Here is a 27056-nt window from a genome sequence, read left to right on the forward strand (position 1 = left end):
AACATGAACACATGCATCCATGCGCAGACGCATGCACGCAAATGCACTTCTTCCACAATGTATTAAAAAGTTTCTAATAATCATAAGAGGGGATAAATGTTGGGACTGGATAGTTTAATTACTGAGAGCTGGTACTGGTACATCCTTCAGGGAAACATTTTTTAATTATTCTCTCTCTCTCTCTCTCTCTCTCTCTCTCTCTCTCTCTCTCTCTCTCTCTCTTCAGATTTCTCTCATCTATCTTCTTCCTAACCTACCTACTTTGCCCCAGCCAATATATCTCCATTTATGTTTTAGAGAGATGCTCTCTATGGAGACTTGGCCCTAGATCTTGTGCCACCCCTTACCCCTTATCCCTAAACGTATTTGCCATTTTTTGCTATTTTAACCCATTTTGGGTGGGAACCCCTTTTGGTGTTAGCACCATGCTATGCTTTAGCTATTGAAAAATAGCAGACCTACAAGCTCATAGCGCGCCACCGAGTGGCGCGCTACGAGCTTGTAGGTCTGCTATTTTTGAAAAATCGAAGAACGACTGACATAGAAACATAGCTTTTTCAGAAAACAGTCAGGATGTAGAAGACATTTTTAGAATCTGATCTCAGGTCAGAATGGGTTAAAACATTTTAGAATAGTACAAATAGCCGATCTACAAGCTAACAACGTGTCGATGTAGATTGGCTAGTTGAAATAGTAAAAAATAAAAATAGTAAAATAGTAAAAAATGGCAAATAAGTGTAGGGGTAAGGGGTGGCGCAAGATGGAGCCCCTTATATGTACGGTATGCCCAGATTCAGATCTAAAATAAATGAAAGATCTAACCCTATATAGTAACTTGTGTAACTATTGCAACAGAATGTACACTTCAACAGACTCTATCTAACCTAGTACAATGACCCCCCCCTGAACCTCACCCACTACTCTCAGTTGTAAACATTTAGTAGAAAGCCATGCACTCACTTCTATTAAAAATGCTATTAGAAATATAAATGAAAGCATTTGACTGGTGAGTGAGTGATGTCGTCAACACTGCTGACATGCATGCATGGATGCACACTGTACAGTGTGTCCACGAGTCATGACTGGTCTCAATCCCACTTCCCTGGGTGTGTTTGACGATATCGTATATGACCATCGCATCTCTGGGCAGCCATGCATAATGTAAAGTCACGTCATGTTCGCTGTAAGGCACACAGCGAGAAGGACATCACAGTCACTGTAGCTTATTGGAATAGTTACATGTAGGCCTACTGGTGACATGGCTGAGGGAAGTAGGGGTGCTGGGGGGGCTGGAGCACCCCCTCCCCCAGGCACAGCCCCCCCTCGGACAGGAGGGGGAAAATAATAATAATTTTAATCAAAACAGATTTCTGTTAATGGACTAATAAATATGCTGTATCACAGTATCGGCGCCTTATCCTGGTTAATTGCCTGTGTCAGTTTGCTCATGGGTGTGGAGAGGGAAAGTAAAAGCCACTTTTCTGCGCGAAAATGCGCGTTTGCGGCGCGCTTACGCGCGTGCACCCCCTACTAAACGTTCAGCACCTCCTACTGTCAACATCTTCCCGCGGCCATGACTGTTGATGGGCCATCTTAGCTTTATTGTCTCCACCAGGCCGAAGGCATGGGGAGAGACTATGTTTTGCACCCCGTCTGTCTGTCTGTCTGTCTGCGACGAGCTAATCTCCGGCACCGTTGGTCAGGTCGCTACGAAACTGTGCACACGTAGTCTCACTGGATGCCAATTCCGAACCTCCGTCCCAATTTTTCCAGAACGGCCTGTTAAAGTGCCACCATGAGGCCGAATTTTCTCCTACGCAAATTTCAATATCATCCCCGGTCCCCAAGATGGCGGCTTCTAGTCACACACGCTCTGCTACCGTGTCATATTTTGTTATGTTTTAAGCTTTTAAACTGTCCAAGCCTCTAGTTTTATTATTGTTGTATAGTGTATAAGATTTTGTAGCATAGTTGTTTTTTAAACGTAGGTTTTAACACTTTTTAAAGTTTGCATAGCCTGGTTTTAGTCTACCTGTGGGAGCACCCTGCAAACTGTGCGTTCTTCGCCGGACGGGGTTTCCCCCCTGATGGCCGAGCCCTCCTCGGAACGGAGACGCTGCTTCAAACATTTCTCGGAGCAAGCCTTTCTTCATGACTTGGCACAAATTGATTGGTCTCGTGTCTGCGGACGATGCTTTCCACTTCTTCTTGGAAAACTTTCTTGCTGTGTTAAATAAACATGCCCCCTTGAAGAAGGTCCGAATTAAGAATGGAATAGAATAGGTCAAATCCCTGGTTTTCCAGGGACCTGGCCGACTTAACGGTTTAACTGCTTGTGACGTAACGTTCCGCCAGAAAGAATCCAACCGCCAACTGCTTCTGGCGTAACATTCCGTCTGATAAGCTTTATTATTGATATCAAACCGGATCGCTGATTTCTATTTTTGTATTATTTTTTTGGCTTGGCCTTTCCTTCTTTAGCGATCCTAGACCGGGTTGCGCAACCTCGCTCCCGTCCACCGACCATTATACAGGCTGACTAAAAAGCTGAATAACTCCTAATCTACGGAGCTCTCCTAATCTACGGAGCTCTCCATGGTTTAACTCCTAATCTACGGAGCTCTCCTAATCTACGGAGCTCTCCTAATCTACGGAGCTCTCCTAATCTACGGAGCTCTCCATGGTTTAACTCCTAATCTACGGAGCTCTCCATGGTTTAACTCCTAATCTACGGAGCTCTCCATGGTTTAACTCCTAATCTACGGAGCTCTCCTAATCTACGGAGCTCTCCTAATCTACGGAGCTCTCCATGGTTTAACTCCTAATCTACGGAGCTCTCCATGGTTTAACTCCTAATCTACGGAGCTCTCCATGGTTTAACTCCTAATCTACGGAGCTCTCCATGGTTTAACTCCTAATCTACGGAGCTCTCCATGGTTTGGATAAAATGAGCGATGTTCGGAGGTCTTTGCTGATTATCCGGTGGTTTAGATGGAAACATTGGCGCTTTCTAGAGCAAGGATGGCTTCATTTTAGCTCGCTAGAATTGATGCTATTTATTTAGCATTAAGATGGACGCTCAAGCCATGGGGGTCCCTGGCATATCTTTTCAAATGGGGGTCTGTGGGCTAATTAGTGTCAGTTTGGGGGTCCTTGACATGAAAAGGTTTGGGAACCACTGCTGTATAGGCATGTGATCAACAGGGATCTGCATGAACATCAGGTCAGTGGCATGCACACATAGACACTAGGTGGTGCTAGCGCACCAGCCCTTTTGCCCTCTGGACAGTGTGCAGATTTTGAAAGTTTGTTTTTTGTACAGGTTGTTAATTTTATTTTTGTTTTATATATAAAGTGGATTCAATTTCAGACAGCTGCTGAAAGTTGGGGTACCCTTAACATTATGCGGGGGGAAATATTCTGCTCTGTGGAATGCACTCCCTCCAGCCCTGAAATCCCTAAATTCTATTGCCAGATTTAGGAAAGACCTGAAATCATGGCTCCATCTACACACTAACTGGTCATAGTTAGCTTCCGACCCTGGATAGCCCATCTCCCATGCTCTGGACTATTCTCTCAGGGTACCTCTTGTCCTATGTATATAGCTCCCAGCCTTATATATAAGGATTATTTGTTATATGTTTCATGGTTGTTTTGTTTGTACAGTATGTTTGTGTATAGTTTCATGTTACAAAGTGGACCACAATGGAAACAAGCGAAGGCAAGAGAATGAGGGAATGAGGGAAAGCAACTGCTCACAACTAAGAACGCAGTCTTGGACGGCTGCCAAAATGTCTAGAGGAAGGGAATCCAGAGCAGCAGGTACAACAATAGCTCTAGCTGGGACAGAGGCGGGCATTGAGATGTAATACTTAAATCATATGACATTAAAGCAAGCTTGAGATTATAAAGCCTAATTCCTGTCTAGCGACATCATCACACGACAAAAATGACGTATTCTCAAACGAATGTCAGTTGAAGCATAAATTAGGCTAAAAGCCTCAGTGGCAACACATCATTTGCCATCAGGCATGCGGTCATAAAGTTGAGATGACGCCGCCCAATATCGCAATATGGAATTATATTACATGGAACGGATCAGCGCTTTGCAACGAGACGCATCCCTGCCAGCTGGAGGCTCGCCAAGTTGTCTCTGAAGCGACCTGGAGTGACCCCAGAGAGGCGGGCAGCGAAATCACGGATGTGAGGGCAGCTTGTGAAGTGGAGTGACAGTCTGTACGGACTACGGAAGGGGAGAGAGAGCGCACAGCTAACAGGAGGCCTTTTGACAGCTCTGCAGACTGACATGAAATGTACCAAATGGACTCTCTAGGGGCGACTACATCCATCACATCAATCACCCTGGGCTCAGGGCTGGGACAGGCCTGATGTGTTAGGGGGACAGATCTGATGGGCTCCGGTGCAGTCGCTCACACACTTGATCACGCACGCACAAACGCACGCACGCACGCACACACATACAGACACATTATTGACACTCCAGCTCAGAGCTATAAAGTACAATGCACACGCACGCACGCATGTCACAAGAGCCAGCCTCACCAGGTGGGTGATTAATGATCTCAGTGACTGTCAAAACTCCTAATGTGGGAGCACACCACACACACAAGCATGCACGCACACACGCATTATCAGTATTACAGCTTACATTCCCGTCACATCTCGTTTCCTCCCGAAGGAGGTGGGTGGAGTTTCTTATGTTTTTGTAGACAAAGAGGAATTGCGATAACAGAACCAACTGCTGCATCAATCAACCCTGATCCTGTGCCGAAGGTAAATGACACATTGTAGCCATTGTGGAAATCAGTTTGAATGGAAATTACTTTCTTGCTGCATATTTCCTGCATTAGTATTCTACTCACTTGAAGTTGAGTCCATCTGCTATAATTACAGTTGAAAATGCAACATTTTGTTGAGTGACTCCTATTGAAAGTGTAGAAAGAATTCGCCAGGTGTAGTACCGGCAAAATACCATTCAAACATGAATGCCAAGGCCAACTCTAAGATTCTTTATGATTTCCAGTGCTGCCAGATACAATGGCGAATACGATTCTGGATATTTTCAATCAGGTTAAAATCATTTAATTAAGGTGGACTGCAGACTGACAAACACAGAATAAGTACATTTCATATAACAACAATAGACACTAGAAACTAGCTGTGGTCAACATTTAGCTCCAGTTCAGTCAGGTTTGTGTAAACATACTGTAGGTACAGTATGTACTGTAAACATACCTGACGATAAACAATTCAGACTCAGATTTCTGCAGCAGTAAGTGTGACAATGTAATCCCTAAGAAGGGGGGCTTCTCTGAACCACCAAAAACATATCCCTATCTTCCAGGTCTGATTTGGTTTTAGTTGCTGAAGGTAGGGGTGTATAGTTGTCGTGTTATTTATGGGTGTGCGAGATGTATTCTCAGATATTGGGGAAGAAAATATATATAGATTATGGTGTCTAGGTGTATTTCCAAAGAAGAGAGAATTACAGCTCATTGGTGAGTTAAGAAGAGCCTAGGAGGTCATAAATGCCAGGCCACTTCCTTGCTGGGGGGTTGGCTGCTGGTCAGCATTCCAGCTGTGAGGGGTCTATAGTTTATGGCACCTCCCGGGCAGTGTCAACTCACACAAATAGAACATGGCAATGGGGAATAAGTAACTTCTATCTTTAATCCCTTTCAATTGTGTAATGTGTTCTAAATAACCTATTATATATTGGGTTGGTAAAAAGGCTAAATGATAAATACCTGTAATAATCTAAACAGTTTAATCTAGGCAGAAGTAGTGGGCATTACAGGGATTGTAATAGGAGCCGGCTGCTGTAGCCAGAGGTGCAGGCAGGATGGTCAGTGGCATATGATTGGCTGAAAGTGTTAGCATGAAGGTGTGACTTCGGTCAGGGCCCACTGTGACTATATGCTGTGTAGCACAATATTAGAGTTAGATTCACCAATACCATCGAACGTGACATGTCTAGGCAGAGACCAGCGGTATGTATTTGCTATATATTATATGCTATAAATAGATAATTGTGCATTATTCATAATCGATGTAATATGATGTTTAGATTGTAACCAAGTGTTCTCTCTGTGTTCTTGTCTCCCGATCATTGATTAATTACCATCTGATTAATGATAAGGTAGATTTAAAACCACTTAATGTACCATTAATGTGCCACTTAATGTGCCACTTAATGTGTCACTGAACTAAGTCTGAAAGTCATCCATGACAAGCTAAGCTGTACCATGATCTGGGAGTTTAGAGTGTTCAAATGATAGCTAGAATTCCTACCGACAGAGCAGATAGAACCACAGACCAATAGGACCTGTAATCCAGGCCGGGATACTGTATTCATCTTGTGTTGGGGGGAAGTGTGAACAGAACGTGTGAATGTATGATTGTAAGTGTTTATGATTAACATGAATTAATAAAAACCCTATAAAATGCACGTTTGAGTTCATCAAATATAAGCTATCATTGGAGCATTTAGTTCACCTGTGCGTGTTAGTTCACTTTACTCTGCCTACTGCATGGGCTGGTCGGAGCCCGGGCACAACATCGCCAAATAACCGAACAGTTTTAAATCGTATGGCCACTAAAGGGCCTAATTTATACAGATTTAAAAGTTTTGTACCGTGCGCTGGGATCAGCGCACAGTTTTACATCGTGGCCGGGCGGTTTGACTCGTAATATAGCCTATAATCTAGACATATTACTAGTTTTAAATCGCTGCGAGCAGCGACTTATACTTTAAAGCGGAATACAGTTAAACTGAGACAGTTTAACATATTCGGTTTTAAAGTGCTGCGCTACTAAAATGCGCAGTTAGCTCGATAAGGCCACTACGAGGCCTACTGTAACCAAATTAAAGTAATTCGCCGCCGTGCGAAAGTTAATTCGCCGCCGTGCGAACTGTTTAAACCATAGAGCCACTAAAGTGCCTAGTTTGAACAGAAAGAAAGTGCCGTACGCTGGGATCAGCGTGCAGCAGCAACACGCGCCCGGGCAATTTAAGATATAATATAGTCTGAACCGAAACCGTTTGACATATTACAGTTTAAATTGCTACCGCGTTGTAAAGGGCTTTAAATTAGCAGTCACTAAAGGGATCTGCAATTTAAAGTTGTTTTAATTCAGAATATAGTTCAACTGCAACGGTTTGAACTTATTCGGTTGCCGTGCTGTTTAAACTAAACAGCGTAGATCGGTGTATAGTCACTAAAGTGACCACAATTTATAACAAAGATAAATTACCGTGTGTTGGGACCAGCACACAGAGTTGAATCGTGCCACACTAATAACCACAAGATTAAATCAGACAGAATTGTGCCGAAAGACGGCACCCCGTTTGATTGTGGTTGTCTGTGTGGCTTTATTCAACTGAAATTTAAGCCGTGCGTTGAAGGCAGCGCATGTGAATGCGATGCCGCGGTTGTTAGTATCCATAGGATTAAATCAAACTATAAATGCTGCCGTGACGGCATGCCGTTTTGATTTGTGCTACTAACTAAGCGGCACCGTTAAACTGTTTTCATGTGGGTATGGGTCCATGTGAAGGACAGCTGTTAAAACCGTAAGCCACAAAAGTGACTGCGGGTTTAACAATAGTTTGGGAGTCATTGTTCGATAAGGCAGAGTTCTAATCGACGGTCAGTTTAGGAAACTGATTATTAAGACTATTTGTAACCAAACATAAAGTTTAATTGAGACCGGATAAGACACCGGTCGTTTAAACCAAGAGAGGTGCTTTTGTACTAACCTTTTCCTGCTGGGTGCTGAGACCGCACCAAGAAAGAACAGCAGTTTAGAGCATGTGGGGGGAGATGGAAATTCCTCATTCCCACTGTCATGCAATGTCCCAATGTGCTGAGACAGTGCAGGGGGACTGGTAATTACTGCGGCGGTATAATCTACCAAAGTAGTAATTAATAGCGGTGTAATCCACCGAGCATTCCGTGTGATCCACGATGCTAATGAATGATAAATGTTTAGAACAAAATAGGGTTTTAAACTCAGCGTTAAAGGCGATGTAATAATCTTACCAGTCAATAATGTTTAACGCTGAAAGCGTGCTTTGAAGTGCGCATAAAGGAAGGGCGTGTCTATAATAACTGTTGCGTGACGCATCTAGCAAAACCTGTGATCCAGGTTTACGGAAGGCTATAGAGTTTGACCGCCCACGGCCAATATAAATCTATATACTTATATTATATATAATCTATATAATATAAAAAGGTTTATTTGGTGAAGGTATTAACAGGGAAGTATGGGCTTCTCTGAGTACAAATGATAGGCACATTTGTTGTGTCAGAGTCCGCTAATTAAAGCTGGGCAAAAAACTAACCATTTACTTGAGTGAATGAATGATTTGTGAAGTCGACTAAACCACTAACCCGGTCCAATTAGGTCCTGTACTGTTGTTAAGGGGAGGGACAGAGGGGGTGGAAAAATGGCTTCTTTAAACGAGCTAAAGATACAGAGCTCACAGGCTCAAGCTATGTTTGATAGTACAACCTATAGGGTGGATCTTTGTATTGACAAGGGTTCATTCAGTGAGATAACTGAAAGTTTTGCTGAGCTGGACAGGGCGATGGACGATGTGATAGACGCGTCGTCAGATTACGAGATGATCCTTCAGGAACAAAACGAAGATAGACTCGCACACATAGAAAATGAATTACTGAATTTATGTATTAAACAGTACAACAGTGAAAGATACCGTGTAATCAGGGCTGCTATCTGTCAGGAGGAAGGCAGGGTAGCCAGAGGTGTCATTGTCACAGCAGGGTGCCACCATATAGGCCTCTGTGAGTTTCCTGCAGAAAGCAGGAACGGAGGAGCCCCAGAGGAGAGGGGCATCCAGCCCGCAGACGCAGCACCAGACGTCACGAGATGTGACATCACGGACCCCTTCGCCAGCGCAGAGACGGGCGGAGCGGACACGGTGCCAGCGGGGGCCGGGACAGCCCCAGAAGGGCGAAGAGACGGGTCAGCTACCAGCCATCCAGGCTGGGAGCAGATGGAGCCTGTCACAACGGAGGCGCGACCTGGTGCTTCCTGCAGTAACCATGCAGGGGGCCCAGGGCTCTCTACACCAACCCTCAGTCAGAGTCCTAGCAGGCCAAGAGCGGCTACGGGCAGAGCTGAGGGAGCCTACGAGGACCACACGACGTTTCCGCAGCCTTCGACAGAGGAGGAATGGCCGAACATCGAAGTGGGAAACCAACGAGCGGCAGACGTCGCACCTGCGAACGACGCAGGACAAGCAGAACCGACAGCAGCAGCAGAGCTGTCAACAGGAGCGGAACAGGTGAGCAACCTTCCAGAGGAACTGGAGGCTGCCTACGCCTCACCGTTCATCAAAAGAGCCATGCCCGCAAACGTCGTGGGCAAGGCCGACGGGTCGTCGATCCTCATCACCACAGAAACGCCGAGCGTGATTTGTGGCATTACTGGTGCCAGTCTACGCGATCAATGGGCGGCGGGGGAGGAGCATGACGCACACACCAGGAAACCTGGGGTGACTTTCGTGAGGGGTCACCCGAAGATTGCCCCCGTGAAGGGTGGCAAACCGGGAATGGCAAAGTCCAGTCTGGTACAGAGAACCGCAGTGTCGACACATTTGTTGTGTCGAGTTTGCAAAGAGGCGAAGAATGCCACGATGGCTCCTGTCCTTTTAGATCCTAGAAAAGGAAAAAGATGGGGGTGGGTGAACGCTTTCATGCCAGCGAGATCAGAACTGGGTCAGAAAGAGTAGCATGTGAAATGCTTCTCTACCCATTTTGTTCCTACAGCAGGGAACATTTGGGGCTTCAGTGACAACCAAGATGTCACACAAACAGCACACACACACACACACACACACACACGCACACACACACTCACACACGAGATGTGTGTCTGATCTGTGCATATAAATGTGATGATGTATGTGGGTTCATTATATCTGTACTATACAACAAATAGCAGGTAAATGGATTTAATCTGTGCCAATTAAGTCCTTATGGACAAAGGTAAAAAAGAATGCTGGTAAAACACCAAGTTGTTGAGATGCAAAATCGATTATTTTGTTAAAATCACAATTTGAGGTTCCTAACACGGTGACAAAATACTAAGACAAGTTTGTGATCATGATTGGTTAGGAAACAACCAGGGGTAATAAACTGCATTGTTTAAACTTTGTTAACCAACTGGGCCCATTCTGCAACCAAAGAGTCGTTTGCAGAGGTGGGGGAGCACGGGAAGAATGTTTCTTAAGATAAGGGACCAGTCTTGTGTGGAAAATAAACCGTCTTCTTCCTCAAAACAAGGGGGTTGTTTAGATAAGTCTGAACCTTTGTCCGGGCAAACAGCCATAAGATTAAACGGACAGAGGTGACCCCCCCTAACTGACATGACAGGATGCATCCTACAAAAGTGGAGATGCACTGTATCACATTATTACAAGTATACATAAGTTTGATTAGCTGTAACTGAATTTAATACTTAAGGGTGCGTTGGGATAATTACAAAAGATGTCCACGATATCGACGCATGTAAACCTTTTATTATTTTCATTGTTTTATTGATTTATGCAGTTAATGGGTTGTGTTTTATTTTAATGTGTTTTTCAAAGTTGTATAATGTTATAACTTCAGTATGTGGATCCAGTATTATTTAACAGGTTCCGAAATTACTAAAGATGGCATGCGCCCAAATATCAAAAAATAATATTTCCGAAAAAATAAAAATAATATCAGAAATAATCTTTCAGTTTATGAAAAATTGATATCCATATCAATTTTCATCACTGACGTGAGGAATGTCGTGTTTTTTATGGGTGTGCGAGATGTATTCTCAGATATTGGGGAAGAAAATATATATAGATTATGGTGTCTAGGTGTATTTCCAAAGAAGAGAGAATTACAGCTCATTGGTGAGTTAAGAAGAGCCTAGGAGGTCATAAATGCCAGGCCACTTCCTTGCTGGGGGGTTGGCTGCTGGTCAGCATTCCAGCTGTGAGGGGTCTATAGTTTATGGCACCTCCCGGGCAGTGTCAACTCACACAAATAGAACATGGCAATGGGGAATAAGTAACTTCTATCTTTAATCCCTTTCAATTGTGTAATGTGTTCTAAATAACCTATTATATATTGGGTTGGTAAAAAGGCTAAATGATAAATACCTGTAATAATCTAAACAGTTTAATCTAGGCAGAAGTAGTGGGCATTACAGGGATTGTAATAGGAGCCGGCTGCTGTAGCCAGAGGTGCAGGCAGGATGGTCAGTGGCATATGATTGGCTGAAAGTGTTAGCATGAAGGTGTGACTTCGGTCAGGGCCCACTGTGACTATATGCTGTGTAGCACAATATTAGAGTTAGATTCACCAATACCATCGAACGTGACATGTCTAGGCAGAGACCAGCGGTATGTATTTGCTATATATTATATGCTATAAATAGATAATTGTGCATTATTCATAATCGATGTAATATGATGTTTAGATTGTAACCAAGTGTTCTCTCTGTGTTCTTGTCTCCCGATCATTGATTAATTACCATCTGATTAATGATAAGGTAGATTTAAAACCACTTAATGTACCATTAATGTGCCACTTAATGTGCCACTTAATGTGTCACTGAACTAAGTCTGAAAGTCATCCATGACAAGCTAAGCTGTACCATGATCTGGGAGTTTAGAGTGTTCAAATGATAGCTAGAATTCCTACCGACAGAGCAGATAGAACCACAGACCAATAGGACCTGTAATCCAGGCCGGGATACTGTATTCATCTTGTGTTGGGGGGAAGTGTGAACAGAACGTGTGAATGTATGATTGTAAGTGTTTATGATTAACATGAATTAATAAAAACCCTATAAAATGCACGTTTGAGTTCATCAAATATAAGCTATCATTGGAGCATTTAGTTCACCTGTGCGTGTTAGTTCACTTTACTCTGCCTACTGCATGGGCTGGTCGGAGCCCGGGCACAACATCGCCAAATAACCGAACAATAGTAGGTAGGGGTAGTAACTGCATCGAAAAATCGATTTTAATTTCAAGAATTTAAGTATATCGAAATGAAAACAGCAATATTGACTATGTATCGTATCGTATCGTTTTGCAATGCAAATAATCGGTATCGAATCGTTTTGCTATGCATATAATCGATTATTAATACTACATTTTTGTGCGTGGTATTTAGCAATTTTTAGAAGAAAAAGAGGGGTTTAATTACTTAGTTTAAAATAATGTCAATGTATTTTAAATAGTTACTGTATCGATTTCAAATCATTGAATCGTATCGTATCGCCATAATGAACCAATATCGTCCATGTATCGTATCGTCAACCATGTATCGTGATACGTATCGTATCGCTGTTAAAATGTATCGTTACACCCCTAGCTGAAGGTCATGTCTCACAATGTAATATCAGAAATCTAGCTACTTCTCTGGAAGCAATCAGGCCACATGTGAGTAATGTGCATAATGTCATAAGGGGGCAGAAGTGTGATGTGTCACATCTCACCTTGGCAAACAGCGCTCCCTTGGCAGCCAGCGCGTCCTCCGCTCTCCCGTTGGGGTAGCACTCGTACCGCGCATCCAGGATCGGATACCGACTGGCCAACAGCAGGCCACTGTTGAGGAACTTGAACCTGGAGCAGCACCCTTTCCACCCGTACCGGCCCACGTCGCTCAGCACGTAGGGGAAGTAGCGGTGCAGCTGCCGCCGCAGGCGCGACGTCGACGCGTGGTCGAACACTTCCTGCATCGCCAGGAAGTCCAGGTTGGCGGGAAAGAAGGCCGAGATGTCGTGATCGAAGCCGTCTTCGCCGTGGCGGCGCTTGCGTCCAGACGGACGCTTGTAGACAGACATGCGAGGCACGTGGGACAGAGTGTTGTTGGAGTACATTCCTCCTCCTCCGTCCCCTCGGTTCAGGGAGTCGCGAGAGGCGGTCACGTCCCGGTGGTTCCCCGTCTCGGCCTCGTCCTCCCGGGGGTCCGGTTCCGGAGCGCTGATGCTGATCTGAACTCCCGACGCGTGAAGGGGGCAGTCGTGATGGGAGGGATTTGCATGGGCTTCTTCCTCGTGCATGGGGCATGGATCGTGGTGACCTGGGCTGCTCTGTGCCCCTGTTTGATGCATTGGGCATGGATCGTGGTGACCTGGGCTGCTCTGTGCCCCTGCCTGATGCATGGGGCATGGATCGTGGTGACCTGGGCTGCAATGTGCCCCTGTTTGATGCATGGGGCATGGATCGTGGTGACCTGGGCTGCAATGTGCCCCTGTTTGATGCATGGGGCATGGATCGTGGTGACCTGGGCTGCAATGTGCCCCTGTTTGATGCATGGGGCATGGATCGTGGTGACCTGGGCTGCTCTGTGCCCCTGCCTGATGCATGGGGCATGGATCGTGGTGACCTGGGCTGCTCTGCTCCGCGGACTGATGCATGGGGCATGGATCGTGGTGACCTGGGCTGCTCAGCTCCGCTGACTGATGCATGGGGCAGTCTGGGAGCTCTCCCGCGATATGAACAGGGGAGTCTGAGATTTTGTGATCTCCTTCGGAGTGGAGGGGGCAGTCCGCTACGTTGTCGCCAGCTCCGCCCGGGTGCTGTTCGCATTCCGCAGAGAAGCCCTGGTCTCCCGCGGTGTTGTGCAGAGGGCAGTCGGGGGCGCCGTCGGGGTGGATGGGGCACTCGGCGGCGAGGGGCTCGGTCTCGGTGTAGTCGGCGGGGCCGTTGGTCATGCTCATGTGGTCAGGCCGCTGATCCAGAGAGGAGGTACGCCGGAAACCTGTGACGAGACTGCTGAAGGATGCCGCACTGATGAATGAAGGGGACGGAAGTAAGAAAGAAAGAAAGAAAGAAAGAAAGAAAGAAAGAAAGAAAGAACAGAGGAAGGAAACAAGTAAAAAAAAATGAAGGAAGAAGGGATAAAATAAAAAATCAAGGTGGAAAGGATTAAAGGTATGAACAAAGAAAGAAAGAAAGAAAGAAAGAAAGAAAGAAAGAAAGAAAGAAAGAAAGAAAGAAAGAAAGAAAGAAAGACATACTCTATTGCTGACACATTAATAAATGACCTTCTAAAGATCAGGCAAAGATAAGTAGATTTGCTACAAGTGTAACCTCCACATCTAATATACATGCTAAAAAAAACAACTGAGAGTGAGTTCTCGTACCTTATAGAGGTGTTGGTAGGAGAGTCAATATAGATCTTAATTTGTGGCCGGCTGGCACCGTTGCGGATCCTCTTCCCCACCTCGCGCGCCCTCCGCTGGGTGTCTGCGAGGTTGTTGAACCTCGCCAGGGCGTCGGGCAACAGGCACACGTTGGCAGTGCAAAAGCAGAAGCTCCTGCCCTGGGGCCTCCACTCCCCGACCCCTGAGCCCCCAAGGCCTTGCTCTGCCTGGTGTTTGTCTGGTCTGTGGGAAGTGAGACGACAAAATAAGAAACACATTTTGATATCTAAAAGAGGTTATTCTTCGTAAGGCCACTAAGGCACCGATTAGGCAGGATTCCTATACAAGGGATACAGGAAGTGTGGGGCGGGCACCTTAACATTGTGAGCACCTCAATGTGAAATTGGGTATTTTTTCACCCCCAAAAGAATAATCACTATGACTCAGACATAAGCATTTAACACAGCTGATATGCCCATATATAGGCATAAGATGCTTGGGTTTGGGTTGTCCACATGGGACCACCCATTTCCAACTCAAATCATTAAAGCTGCTATAATGTCAACATTTTAATGACCTTTTTTTCTTTTCTTTTTTGGTATTCAGACAACCAACAATGGGTAGAACGCTCCCAAAAAAAATGTGTCTCTGTGACACATCTAGGGGCCGCAATCTGCATTCAAAGATTTTCCTAGAAGCTTTGTCATTGGTCGATTTGCCTGTCTGCTTCCTGATTGGTTAGTCATTGCGACCAGGTTTTTTCCGACCAATGACAAAGCTTCTAGGAACATCTTTGAATGCAGATTGTGGCCCCTAGATGTGTCACAGAGACAATTTTTTTGGGGGGAGTATTTTACTCATTGCTTGCTGTCTGAATACCAAAAAATAAATAAAAAACAACTAATTTGGATATATTATTGCTTATAGCAGCTTTAATACTAAAGTCCATATTTCTTTCTTTTAATTCTCTTTTGTTTTACATTTTGGAAATAGCCAATTTGACATTGGGTTGCCCACAAGGACCTATTAGTGGTTCCCAACCTATGAACTGGGGCCCACTGGTGGGCTGTGAGCATATTGCAGGCGGGGTCCCAAATAATGGGCAAAAGACAAAAATGGAATTGGCAATATAATAACATTACATTAATGTATTAAAAATCACACTTATGTTAAGTGAGGTAATGTTTGTTTAAAGTGTAAACATTCAAAGTCCATAGACTTGGCTGCCATATGACGTTGGAGGCACGCCAAAAAAGTATAATCAGTCGTAGTATTTGTTATTTAAAACCTTGTGTTTTTGTTGTGATACCAATAAAAGATATCATAAAATAGTGGCTCCTGATCCAGAAAAGGTTGGGTATCACATAGAGAACTATTCCCTTTATTATGACAGCCTGGCTATACTAACATTAGCTGCTAGCCAACTAGCAAAGCAAAAGCAAACTAACTACGCCTATAATTATCTATTGCAATAGACTATCACTATAACTACAGTGTTGATACCTTTGTTTTCGATTCTTTCTTTTCCCCATTGCTCCCACAGTCCCTCCCCCTCTTCTTTTTTTCTTTCTTTCCTTTATCCGTCCTGGCTTGATTCTTGTATGAAACAAAATGAGTTACAAGATGTATTTATATCGGCCGCATGACGTCTTACATTGTCATTTAGTGCCCTGGCCTAAACAAACAAAGTCCATAGACTTGGCTCTAGTTGGCTGCCAAGCGATTCACGTCATAAGTGCTCTAAACAAGCCCATAGACTTTCGATTTTCTAATGAGGCGTCTTCTTGGCTCCCATATGACGTAATCTTCAAAAGCCATGCATTGGAGGGGCTAGACTTGGCTGCTGCTATAGATAGATAGATAGATATATAGATAGATAGATAGATAGATAGATAGATAGATAGATAGATAGATAGATAGATAGATAGATAGATAGATCCACACACACACGCACGCACACGCGCACGCACGCACACACACACACACACACACACACACACACACACACACACACACACACACACACACACACACACACACACACACACACACCTGTAGTCCGTCTCATTTCTCTCCAAAAGCCCTTGAATATGATGGAATATGATTAAGGATTAATATCATGGGTAATCTCACACTTCATATCGCACACACACCATACCTGTAACGTTCATTAGCTCTCTCTCTCTCTCTCTCTCTCTCTCTCTCTCTCTCTCTCTGTCTGGAACTCACCTATGGTAAGTATAGACGTAGGGCTGCCGGATGGCCTGGATGGGAGCCCAGAGGAGGAACCCCAGCAGGGCGACGGGCAGGGCGAGCAGGAAGAGGAGCAGGTGGAGAGGAGCAGAGACCAGGACGTAGAGCGCCACGAAGGAGCAGGGCTCCTGCGAACGCCGCCGCTTCTCCAGCGAGGTGGCCACGCACGAGCCCAGCATGCGGTCCAGCAGCCAGTAGCACGGGAACACCAGGATCCAGGACAGCCCGTCCAGGAAGTTCAGACAGGCACTGGGGTAGGGGGACGTGTGGAGGACCATTATCGCTGTCTGTCTGTCTGTCTGTCTGTCTGTTTGTCTGTTTGTCTGTCTGTCTGTCTGTCTGTCTGTCTGTCTGTCTTTCTTTCTTTCTTTGTCTTTCTAGCACTTTCTCCTTACCACACTTTCTTCTTACCACACACACTGCCTATAGTCTGTCTATCTATCTGTCTCTTCCTCTATATAATAATAATAATAATAACGTTGGGGCCGCTTCAACATGGTAGAAACAGAAAATAAATAAACTAAACTAAAACTCAAATCTAGACCCTCCCCCCGACTCTGAGAAAGGTATACTACATGATTTAGGTGGGTTTTTTCCCCCCCTTTGCTGCCGCTCCTCTTCTCTTCTCTTTGGTCTCTGCCTCCCCTTCAGCAGCTTTGTCGTCTATAGTAGGGGTGGGGTACTACAGTCCCATGGTAAGGGGTTTCCATGGCGAGGATGTTTCTTCCTGAAGACGTGTCTGAGATCAGAACCGCGCTGACATCAACACAGGATGGCTAGGAAACATCGTACCCAGAATCTGAAAAGAGAGAAACAGGAAGAAAATATCAACATGTGTGTTATTATGTTTTACATAAGTCAATGTGGTGCTATAAAAGGCAGATGTGAAAAATGCAGGGCAAAGGTTTTTCCTGTGTTACACAGAACTGTGCCGTTATAGGTAAAATACACTAATCGGCCTGTTATAGTGTTATAGACTGATTTTTTTTTTTTAAGTGGCATTTATTCCTCTGCCTAGTGAATGTGCGTAGCCAATCGGGATGGAATATGGAAAAACGGATAGATCTGTGTGTTGATCACATATAGTGTGTACCGATTTGCGATAAAATAATAATATAAAAATAATCGGCCTCATGGTGGCACTATAAAACGGCTGATCGGGACAATTTGGGGCAGAGGTTCGGAATTGGCATCCATGGAGTGTGTGTGTAAAACATACTCTCTCCCCATGCCTTCGGCCTGGTGGAGACAACGAAGTGGTTAAGACAAAGAGAAGATCACTTGTGTGACAGTGAAGCGAGAGTGTAGCCAGCGAAATGGACCATGTCAATTTCCTAATGTCTCCAAATGCTTGCAGATAAGTACTTCCCACCACACATTGTGTGCACTCACTGTCACAAATGAGTACAGTCTGTTGTCCTGACAGGATTTCCTGGTGGGCCGAGTACTGCATTAGTGTACTAACAGAGACATTCACTATGTAATAATATATATAATATAATATATATATATATAATAATGGTATTACAGTATATACTGTAGTGCCTTTCTCCAAAGCACTTACAATGTGCAGAGGAAACCATGCAAGGCACTTACAATTTGCATTATATACTGTATATTCAGACACAAAGGGAGCAGAGGAAACCATGCAAGGCATCAACCTGTTCATAAGGGTCAGTTCGGGGTTAACACCCCGAGCGGCAAAAACGGAGGTCTCCGTCCTATCAAATAATCCTGCTGCGCGCCCAGGACGGAGATTAATCAAAAGTTCCGTCTTTAATCATATCATAACGGAGCGCACCAGTCTACATGCTGGTATAGCGTAGATTGAGCAACATTGGATGTCATTTCTGGTTGGGACGTCATCCAAAGCGGTCCCCCTCCATTTTAGTGGACAGGAGGAAAAATCTTCCAACGTGAATAACTCTTGATCTAAATCAATGCTTCCAATTCTAACCAAAGCTTGTGTTTTGACGGCCCATCGCGGTCCTGTCGCTTGTCACGTTAGAAGGAATCATACTTCCCGTTGTTGTCGATCCCCTCAGGGGTGTTTTGGCTACATCTATAGCTACGATTTAATGGTTCCAAATACCCCCGGGCGTTCGGGGTGTTAAGTGTCTTTCTCTTTTACTTTTACTTTTACTAAGCCATGCAGGGATTGAACCGGGAAGTAACTGTTGTGTGCAATTGCTGTTTGTGGACTATACAGCTTGGCATTCAACACAATAGTTCCTGCCACACTTCAAAAATCTGGGCCTGATTCAGAAAAAAACAAACATTCAACATTCAACAGGTTCCATAGCAATCCAGCCAGTCATGTTGTTTGTGACCAAAATGGTGGATCAAACAAATTACTAACACCGACGAAGGCCTGCGTGACGAAACACGTCTGTTTGGTAGACTAAACAGTAGCTGCGGATCCTAATCATTATTAAACAAGAATCTTAAGATTATTACAGAGAGTGCGGATTGTACAACCCTTTCTACGTATTATCTGAATCTGCGCCCAGTATATTCCTGAACTTTTCCAGACTGTCCTTGAGTTGAGCGAGCCTTTCCCTTGAAGCAAAATGGTGGATCGCCATTAGAGCCCCGCTACTAGTGGGGCTTTAATGATACATACAATGTTGCATTTTCAGTCCGCCCGATCTCAAGATTCAATACTTTATTGCCATGTCAACAGAGTTGATTGGAATTTGTTTCAGTGCTCTAAAAACAGACATACAAATAGACACATATTCACATCACATATTCAGACAGTAGAAAAAGATACAAAAGTACACACATCATATGAGAGAGACCAATAAATAAGGAGAATGCAAAACGTTACAATTCATGAGAGAGAGACCATTAAATAAGAAGAATGCAACGTTACAGTTCATGGTAAATAAATAGCAATTCCTCGCAGTTCATCGATCTTACAAAGCAGCTTCACGCTGTAAAGTGCGAGTGAAAAGAGGGTCAGCATTCAGGAGGCGAACAGCCTCGGGATAAGTGCTGTTCTTAAAGCGGGAGGTATTGCACTTTAGAGACCGAAGTCTCTTACCTGAGGGTAGGGGTGCAAAGAGAGAGCTGGCAGGGTGGGAGGGGTCGGCAATCACCTTCTGCATTCTACGCTTGGTGCGAGTGGAGTAGATAGAGGAGACGGATGGGAGGTCGAGGCCAATGATTTTTGATGCCGTGCGTGTTTTTCCGTGTGTTTCCATACCACACTGTGACTGAGAAGACGAGGACACTCTCCACAGTGGCTCTGTAGAAGTGAACCAACACCTCCCCATTCACACCAAACTTCTTTAAGAGACGTAGGAAGTGAAGCCTCTGGTGGGCTTTACTCAGGAAATGGTGGTGCCATGGGAATTTAAAGCTATCGACCCTTTCAACAGGATGGTCACCAATAACCAGGGACGGGGGCATAATCTTGCTTTTCCTAAAATTAAAGATAATATCTACCAGGGCTGTCACCTCGGCCCTGTAGGCTGATTCGTCACCATTTTAAATATAGCCGACGACAGTTATGTCGTCGGCATATTTAAAGAACGAAACAAATTGAGAATGTGAAATAAAGTCATTGGTATAAAGTGCAAAGAGGAGGGCTGAGAGAACACAGCCCTGGGGGGCCCCACCCACTCAGTGGACTCAGGTTCTCGGACACAGGTCCTCTGCGATACACTCGCCAAGTTTGAAGCGGATCAGTAAGGCAATATGCGGGGGAAAGTCAGACACACGTTATCACATATTGGTAAAAAAGGCAAAGAGGCACTCATTCCCAGCAGGCCAACCAGGCAGTCGCCTGCATGGGGCCCCCAGCACTAGGGGGCCTCCGACAGCCAACAAAACCTTACCCCTGTGTCAAACGCACAGTGACTCAATAGTTTCTGCTTACAGCAACACACCTTTGCAATGACATCTCCGTAGGAGACCTCCCTAGCAGGGCCCGCATGGACCACGGTCCAAGCATGAACCAACCAAACAGCACTGATTCCTTTGTGTGTTGAGGCCGGTGTGGGGTAATGAATCACACCTGTCAATTAGTGTGTCCCTGGGTTTCCGAGGCTAGTGTGTCCCATACGTAGGAAGTTTTCAACTTTTCACATGTTCAGTGCTGCAGTCAATGCCGCCTGGTTGTGTACAGAGCGCGCTATGTTTGAATCTCTATTTTCTCTCTATTTTACTAAATGCATGTTTTCTGCCACAGGTTTCAAATGGATATGAGACTATAGATGACCAAGGTATAAAAGGTTTGTCATATCTCTGTGGTGATATCTGTGTGATACAGTATCTATTTGGCTGAGCTAAAAGGTTGTGTTGTTGATCTGCTAATGGAAGTAAAGCCGCTTCAGCTTTTCCTGTGAAGAAGAACAACAACGCTGTCCCGCAGACATTACTGTAAGCGTACGTTTCATTCATCATAATGTGTCCCTGGAGATCGAGGCTCCTGTGAATATGGTTACAGTTGATTTCTCTGCAGTTCCGTTCAAACGCAGGTTACTGTCTCACTTGCTCGATCCTCATGTTGTTTGAAAGCTCCTGTGAGGTGCTGAATAATACAGCTAAAGGGACTAAAGGCTTATGAATTATGACAAAGACGTTTGGTGTTGTCTGTCACAGTGCCTAAGATTCAGAAAAAGATGACATGATGGCCGATGCTATCTCCTCGCATTATACAATGGAGGGCTGTAGGGAAAACACTGATCCGGAAAATATTCTCCCAATAGCAGAAAATCGCTTCGAATATAGACGATAGCATACGTGTATGGCTTCTTGAATTCACAAGTTGGATTGGCTGAATTGATGAGTTTATGAATGCATGTTTGGCTGGTCTGACCGTCCGACAAGGTCTTTCGACTGTCTGACCGGTTGACTGACAGACTTTACGTTCACATCCTGACGTACTTGTCTCTGATATATATACGTATATCTGCCATCCTGATTCCTGATGGCTGGCATGTCAACTTGCTGTATGAGCAGATTGTTTGCTTCAGGCCTGCAGTCAGGAGGATAATAATAATAAGTTTTGTTCATATTTAATATGCTTAATATGTCTGGATGTGTGATGGTAATGGGTTAAACAACTGTTTCATTGGGCATCCATTAAGGAAATTAGAAAGTGAGTTAGAGCCAGACAGAGACATTTCACATCAACAACTAAACAATACACAGAACAATGACTGAATGAGAGCACTAGCCTCACCCCCCCCCCCCCCCCCTCTCTGTGTCTCTCTCTCTCTCTCTCTCTCTCCCTCTCTCTCTCCACACACACACACACACACACACACACACACACACACACACACAGACAGACATGCACAGATGCAGGCACACGCGCACCGCAGTGGTGGAAAAAGTACTCCTCTTGTTTTACTTAACTTAAGTAAAACTATCAATACTGCAATATATATAGAAATACTCTGCTGAGTAAAAGTCTGGAATTCAAAATGTAATCGAGTAAAAGTACTTCATTATGCAGAATGTCCCATTTCAAGTTTTCAAATGTATAAAAATCTTTTGAAAAAAGCAGATCTACAATCGCACAACAATGCGTCGAATTGCGTGTACTGTATGTTCTGCAGTAATAATCTGTAATCTGTAATTATAATAAAGATATTCAAAATAACTAGTAACTAAAGTTTTCAAATATATAGTAGTGGAGTAAAAGTACAATATTTGGATCCGAGATGTAGTGGAGTAGAAGTGTTAATAATTTAAATACTCAAGCAAAGTACAAATTGTACTTAAGTACAGTACTTAAGTAAATGTAGGCCTACTTAGTTACTTTCCACCACCACTGCCAGAAAAAACATGCATGATGCGCACACGGCCGCACGCATGTACGCGCAGCTGCAGGCACGCGCGCACGGCGCACATGCACTCTACTGTCAGAAGCTATCTCGTCTGCAGAGTCGTGTTTGGTCTCCCGCTGGGTTGATGAACATGGAGACCTCATGCAGCGAGGGGAAATGGCCACGCTACGGTGTAGTCAGTGCTATTGAACCGGTGTCACAAATTATCTGGAGCCTGTGCTGGCTCTGCCAATAATGTGCAACCATTCTGCTGAACACACTCCTGGTGTTACTGATAAGGCTGGGGAAAGACACACAGAGAGAGAGAGAGAGAGAGAGAGAGAGAGTTGTCCAATTGGCTGGCCACACTCTCTCAAACAGTGCCGATATTTCTTCTAGCCTACAGCTAAGAATAATTTCTTAGCTCACTGGCAAATCTGACACTGTACGTGTTCACTGTTCACCTGTCTGAGATAAATTATGACAATGGTGTTTATCTGGAAAGATAACTTGTTTCTTCTTTGTTTACTTTGTAGAACCATATGTTTTTATCCAGAAAAATAAAGTGGATAATTGATTCCAAATTCTTGTTTCCTGGTAGTTTCTGGCTCCAGTTAGAACGTTAAAACAAATGGTGTTTCTTTTTCTTTTTCTCAAAGATGTACAGTAATTCTGTCTGAGTATTAATTACATTATACAGAGAACATACACTCGAGGCATACACTCCTCTCTTCCTCCAGCAACCCCCCATTGGATTTTATTCAATCCACTTAACAGTACACACATAAACCTACACACACTCAAGAGATTCAAGACATGCCTGAGGGCGTTTATGTAATTGCGCATGCAGCTTTTGATAGATTTTGTGCAAAAGGTTTAACGATGGTCTGCTCGATGCCTGCTTTAAATGACACCCAAGAGAATACGTCTAGCTATTGTACAGTATAATCAGATGAAAACAGAGAAGTGCACGTTCCCACTGTATCAATTAAATATTACAAATGGTGCTCTGGTAATAATGTGTGTGGGCACTGTTGATTAAATTTAACACATTATAAATGATGTCATTCAGAGATTAAGTGGTTGCTGACAGAATTACTTTTTGGCTTTGTGTCTAGCAATGCTTTAGTTTATTAGTTTTTAGTTTCATCACAAACCTAATAGTATTCAGGTAAATGTTTGTCTACGATTGTCACGATCCATGACCTGTTCTGTCACCCTGCTGTTTTCATTTGTTCCTTGTTTTTTATGGGTTTTACTTTACTTTTGTGTAGCTACCTTTTTATTTTGTAGTAGGCTAGTGTCTCTTGGTTTCCTCTGTTACCCGTCTTGTCTAAACAGTCCTCTGATTTGCCAGTGTTTTCACCTGTGTCCAGTTAGTCCTTTGTGTTTTCAGTTCTCTGATGGTTTGTTGCTTATTATATCACTGTGTGGGTTTATGTTAGTATTTTCCTCTTGACTCCTGTTGCCTTGTATTGAGCTTTCCAGCATGGAGACAGCATCAAGGAACCCAGATTGACGAGTTTACAAAAAGACGTAGAATGGCTTGGATCGGCGCATGGGCGCAGAGACATAACGTTCAACAAAGTATCTAAGCACAGCCGTGTTTGTTCACAACATTTTCCTTGTCCTTGTAATGTATTTGGGCCCGACGTTCTTTCTATCCATCCTGGTGTTTGTTCACTATGTTATCGCCAAGAACGAGCTCAATATTTACAAAAACATACCACCGTCACTCTATTCTGAGTGATGTGGGCTAGAATTTAATGCCCACGAGAGGGCCGTCCCTAGCTTTTCAGACGCCGCCCTCCTCTTGGTGACGTACACGTTTTCACACGCTATAGGTTTCACAGTTTAGTTTTCCTGTGCCCTCCTTGTTTTCCTCGTTCTGACTGCCTAGTAGGCAGTGCCTACCAGTGTTTGGCTTTTGCCTGTACCTCGACTTTACTGCCTACTCCTCTTGTCAATTGGTTGGTGAAAATAATTTGAACTGAGCTGCCTCTGCCTCTCATCTTGCACTTGGGTCCTACACTGTCTTGACTCAAACCATGACAACAGGCGATATCCACTAAGAGACAGACACACACACTCAAATGCACGCACGCACGCACGCACGCCGCACGCACGCACGCGCACACACACACACACACACAATTCCATGAATTGGGGGCAATTTATTACTCAATCCATAATGACGTTACTAGTGATGGTTGACTTGGGAATTGTTACTGAAACTTTCCCCGTGAATCTACTACCACGCATTCCACCCTTGCTTACTTAACAATCAATACTAGACGGCCGTGGACTAAACGGTGAGAAATGTCCTTGGCGGGCACCCTGAGTGCCAGACAATGTGTTTACATTGTGAGTGTGTTTGTGTCTAGATATCAGCCACAAACACTGGTTCAGTTAGATATCTCACGAATAGAATGAACCAATATTTCATTTTAGAGTGAGAATATAGTGTGGATTATATTTTATGTTGGTGTTCAGGCCCTGCTACATTATTCTCACTGCATGCTCAGTACAATTAGATGCCCATCATTAAGCATTAACAGCAGGGAGATAGATCTACAATAACAACCCCCACATGGGGAACAGAACTACAGTAATAGCAGGGGTGGCGGTGGGAGCAAACAGCGCATTAACTAAAAACCAGGAACGCATACGCAGAAGGAACGCAGAAAGAAATGAAGTTGTGTTCACTGTTCAACAGAGGTTCAGGAGTGGAGACCACCCACTGCTCAACTCGATCACTCCCATTCTCTATCTCCTTATCAAGTTCACCTGCGTCCCTAGTTTTTTTCAAAAAGTAATCCTTTACCAAAAGTGTGCGGGCCCTACCTCCTTCCATGATGGCTTTATTGGCCCTGCACCAACTGTTGAGGTCCGTGTAAATAAGTATGTTCTGTAAGACATGAGTGCAAACGCACGCATGCACGCACGCACGCACAAACACACAAATATGCATGCATGCACGCATGTCATCCATTCACACAAACACACGCACACACACACACACACACACACACACACACACACACACACACACACACACACACACACACACACACACACACACACACACATACAGTATGCTGTGACATCACTCTGCTCTCAGTATGCCCTAGGGACTTCTGTTGTCATGGTGACCTAGCTAGCCACATGCACCTCGGAACTGTAGTCTACTATAGTGTGGCTGCCTGACAGCATCTGCCACGCATGCACCCCCTCCCCAACAAACACGCACGCACGCAGGATACAATAAGACTGAGAGAAAATGCCACAGAGACAATGGCACTACAGCACATGCAAAAAAACATACTGCATAATGCTGTTAGCATACAGCACACACTACCACATGCACTGCCACACGCACGTGTCGTGCACATACACACGTACGCACGTACGCACGTACGCACGCACGCACCCACGCACGCACACACGGACGCACGCACACACACCTGCTGTGGTGGGATATGTAGGTATACGTGAGCATCATGAGAACAACAAAGCTAACACCTGTTGTCAGGTCACAGGTGTAAAACACTCAGCTGAACTTCCCCCGTACACCTGTGGCTGGACGCTCATGAAGACACACAGCAATGCAACCCAACGCTCTGATATTCACTGTTGGAAAAAGTACTCACATGGAACCCCTTTTGGTGTTTTTAAGCATTATGTTATACTTTACCTATTGAAAAATAGCAAATCTACAAGCTCATAGCGTGGCACTGAGTGTGATCTGCTATTTTTTAACTCAAACCCACAATAATAATTAGTCAAGAACACTATACTGTACAAATCCAACTTTATTTAGTGTGGTAATGCTCCTGCAGTATTTAGTCAGTTCTGTCAGAGCCTAGAACGGTACTCAGTGTGTGTGTGTGTGTGTGTGTGTGTGTGTGTGTGTGTGTCTCTCTCAAAAATAACGAGCGACCTTGATACAATAATAATCAGTGTGTTGCGTGCCCTAGCCGTGCTGCCTATTTTCACACCCAATCAGACTTTTAATAAAGTACAAAACGAGTTGATCACCTTCCCACCTTCAAGACGTAAACATATATGCCCGCGCCCCTATCCAATCAGAAGCCTTCCCAGCCCCAAAGCTGCTGCGGAATGAAATAATGGGATTTAAAAGTATCGTCCATGTAAACACTCAATCGGAATGACCATTTCCCATGTAAACTCGCAGCAAAAAACATTACTTCCGAATTATGTTGTTCAGAAGTTTTTATTCGGAATGAAAAGCCGCCATGTAACCACGGCCATTATCTGGACTGTGTGTGTGTGTGTGTGTGTGTGTGTGTGTGTGTGTGTGTGTGTGTGTGTGTGTGTGTGTGTGTGTGTGTGTGTGTGTGTGTGTGTGTGTGTGTGTGTGTGTGTGTGCGCTGTGTATGTGTGAACTGTGAATCAGTGGTTGTGCCAAGCTCAGATTTTGACCAGGCTTGATGCTGAACCAGACAAAACAGCACCATCTGTGGAGCTGCACATGTCTCCATGTCTCCACATAAATCCATTTCGTTTAGCCTACTGAACTCACTGTAAACCCGGTGCTGGGAAAAGTACACATTTTGTATACTCGAGTAAAAGTATCAATACTGCAATATAGAAACATACTCTGTTACAAGTAAAAGTATCAATACTGCAATATAGAAACATACTCTGTTACAAGTAAAAGTATCAATACTGCAATATAGAAACATACTCTGTTACAAGTAAAAGTATCAATACTGCAATATAGAAACATACTCTGTAACTTACAAGTAAAAGTCCGGAGTTCAAAATTGACTTGAGCAAACGTACAAAAGTATTGGTATAAAAATGCACTTAAAGTAT

At 44.3% G+C, this 27056-nt stretch overlaps 1 protein-coding gene across 3 annotated transcripts in view; it reads right to left on the minus strand.

The window, feature by feature from the left end:
• The window catches only part of smpd3 (sphingomyelin phosphodiesterase 3), an 85631-nt gene that overhangs the window by 33982 nt on the left and 24593 nt on the right, over positions 1-27056 (minus strand). The window contains exons 2-4 of one of the 3 annotated variants that reach the window (XM_079501070.1): positions 16414-17236; positions 14185-14427; positions 12532-13810 (exon numbers count right to left, since the gene is read on the minus strand). In XM_079501070.1, coding sequence (XP_079357196.1) covers positions 12532-13810; positions 14185-14427; positions 16414-16715 — 1824 coding nt within the window. In that variant the 5' untranslated portion in view covers positions 16716-17236. Of the gene's footprint in view, positions 1-12531; positions 13829-14184; positions 14428-16413; positions 17237-27056 lie in introns of all 3 variants that reach the window. The other 2 variants (XM_079501069.1, XM_079501068.1) reach the window with 2 other exon arrangements.

The sequence above is a fragment of the Electrona antarctica genome (assembly GCF_951216825.1).
Source record: "Electrona antarctica genome assembly, chromosome: 5".
NCBI lineage: Eukaryota > Metazoa > Chordata > Actinopteri > Myctophiformes > Myctophidae > Electrona > Electrona antarctica.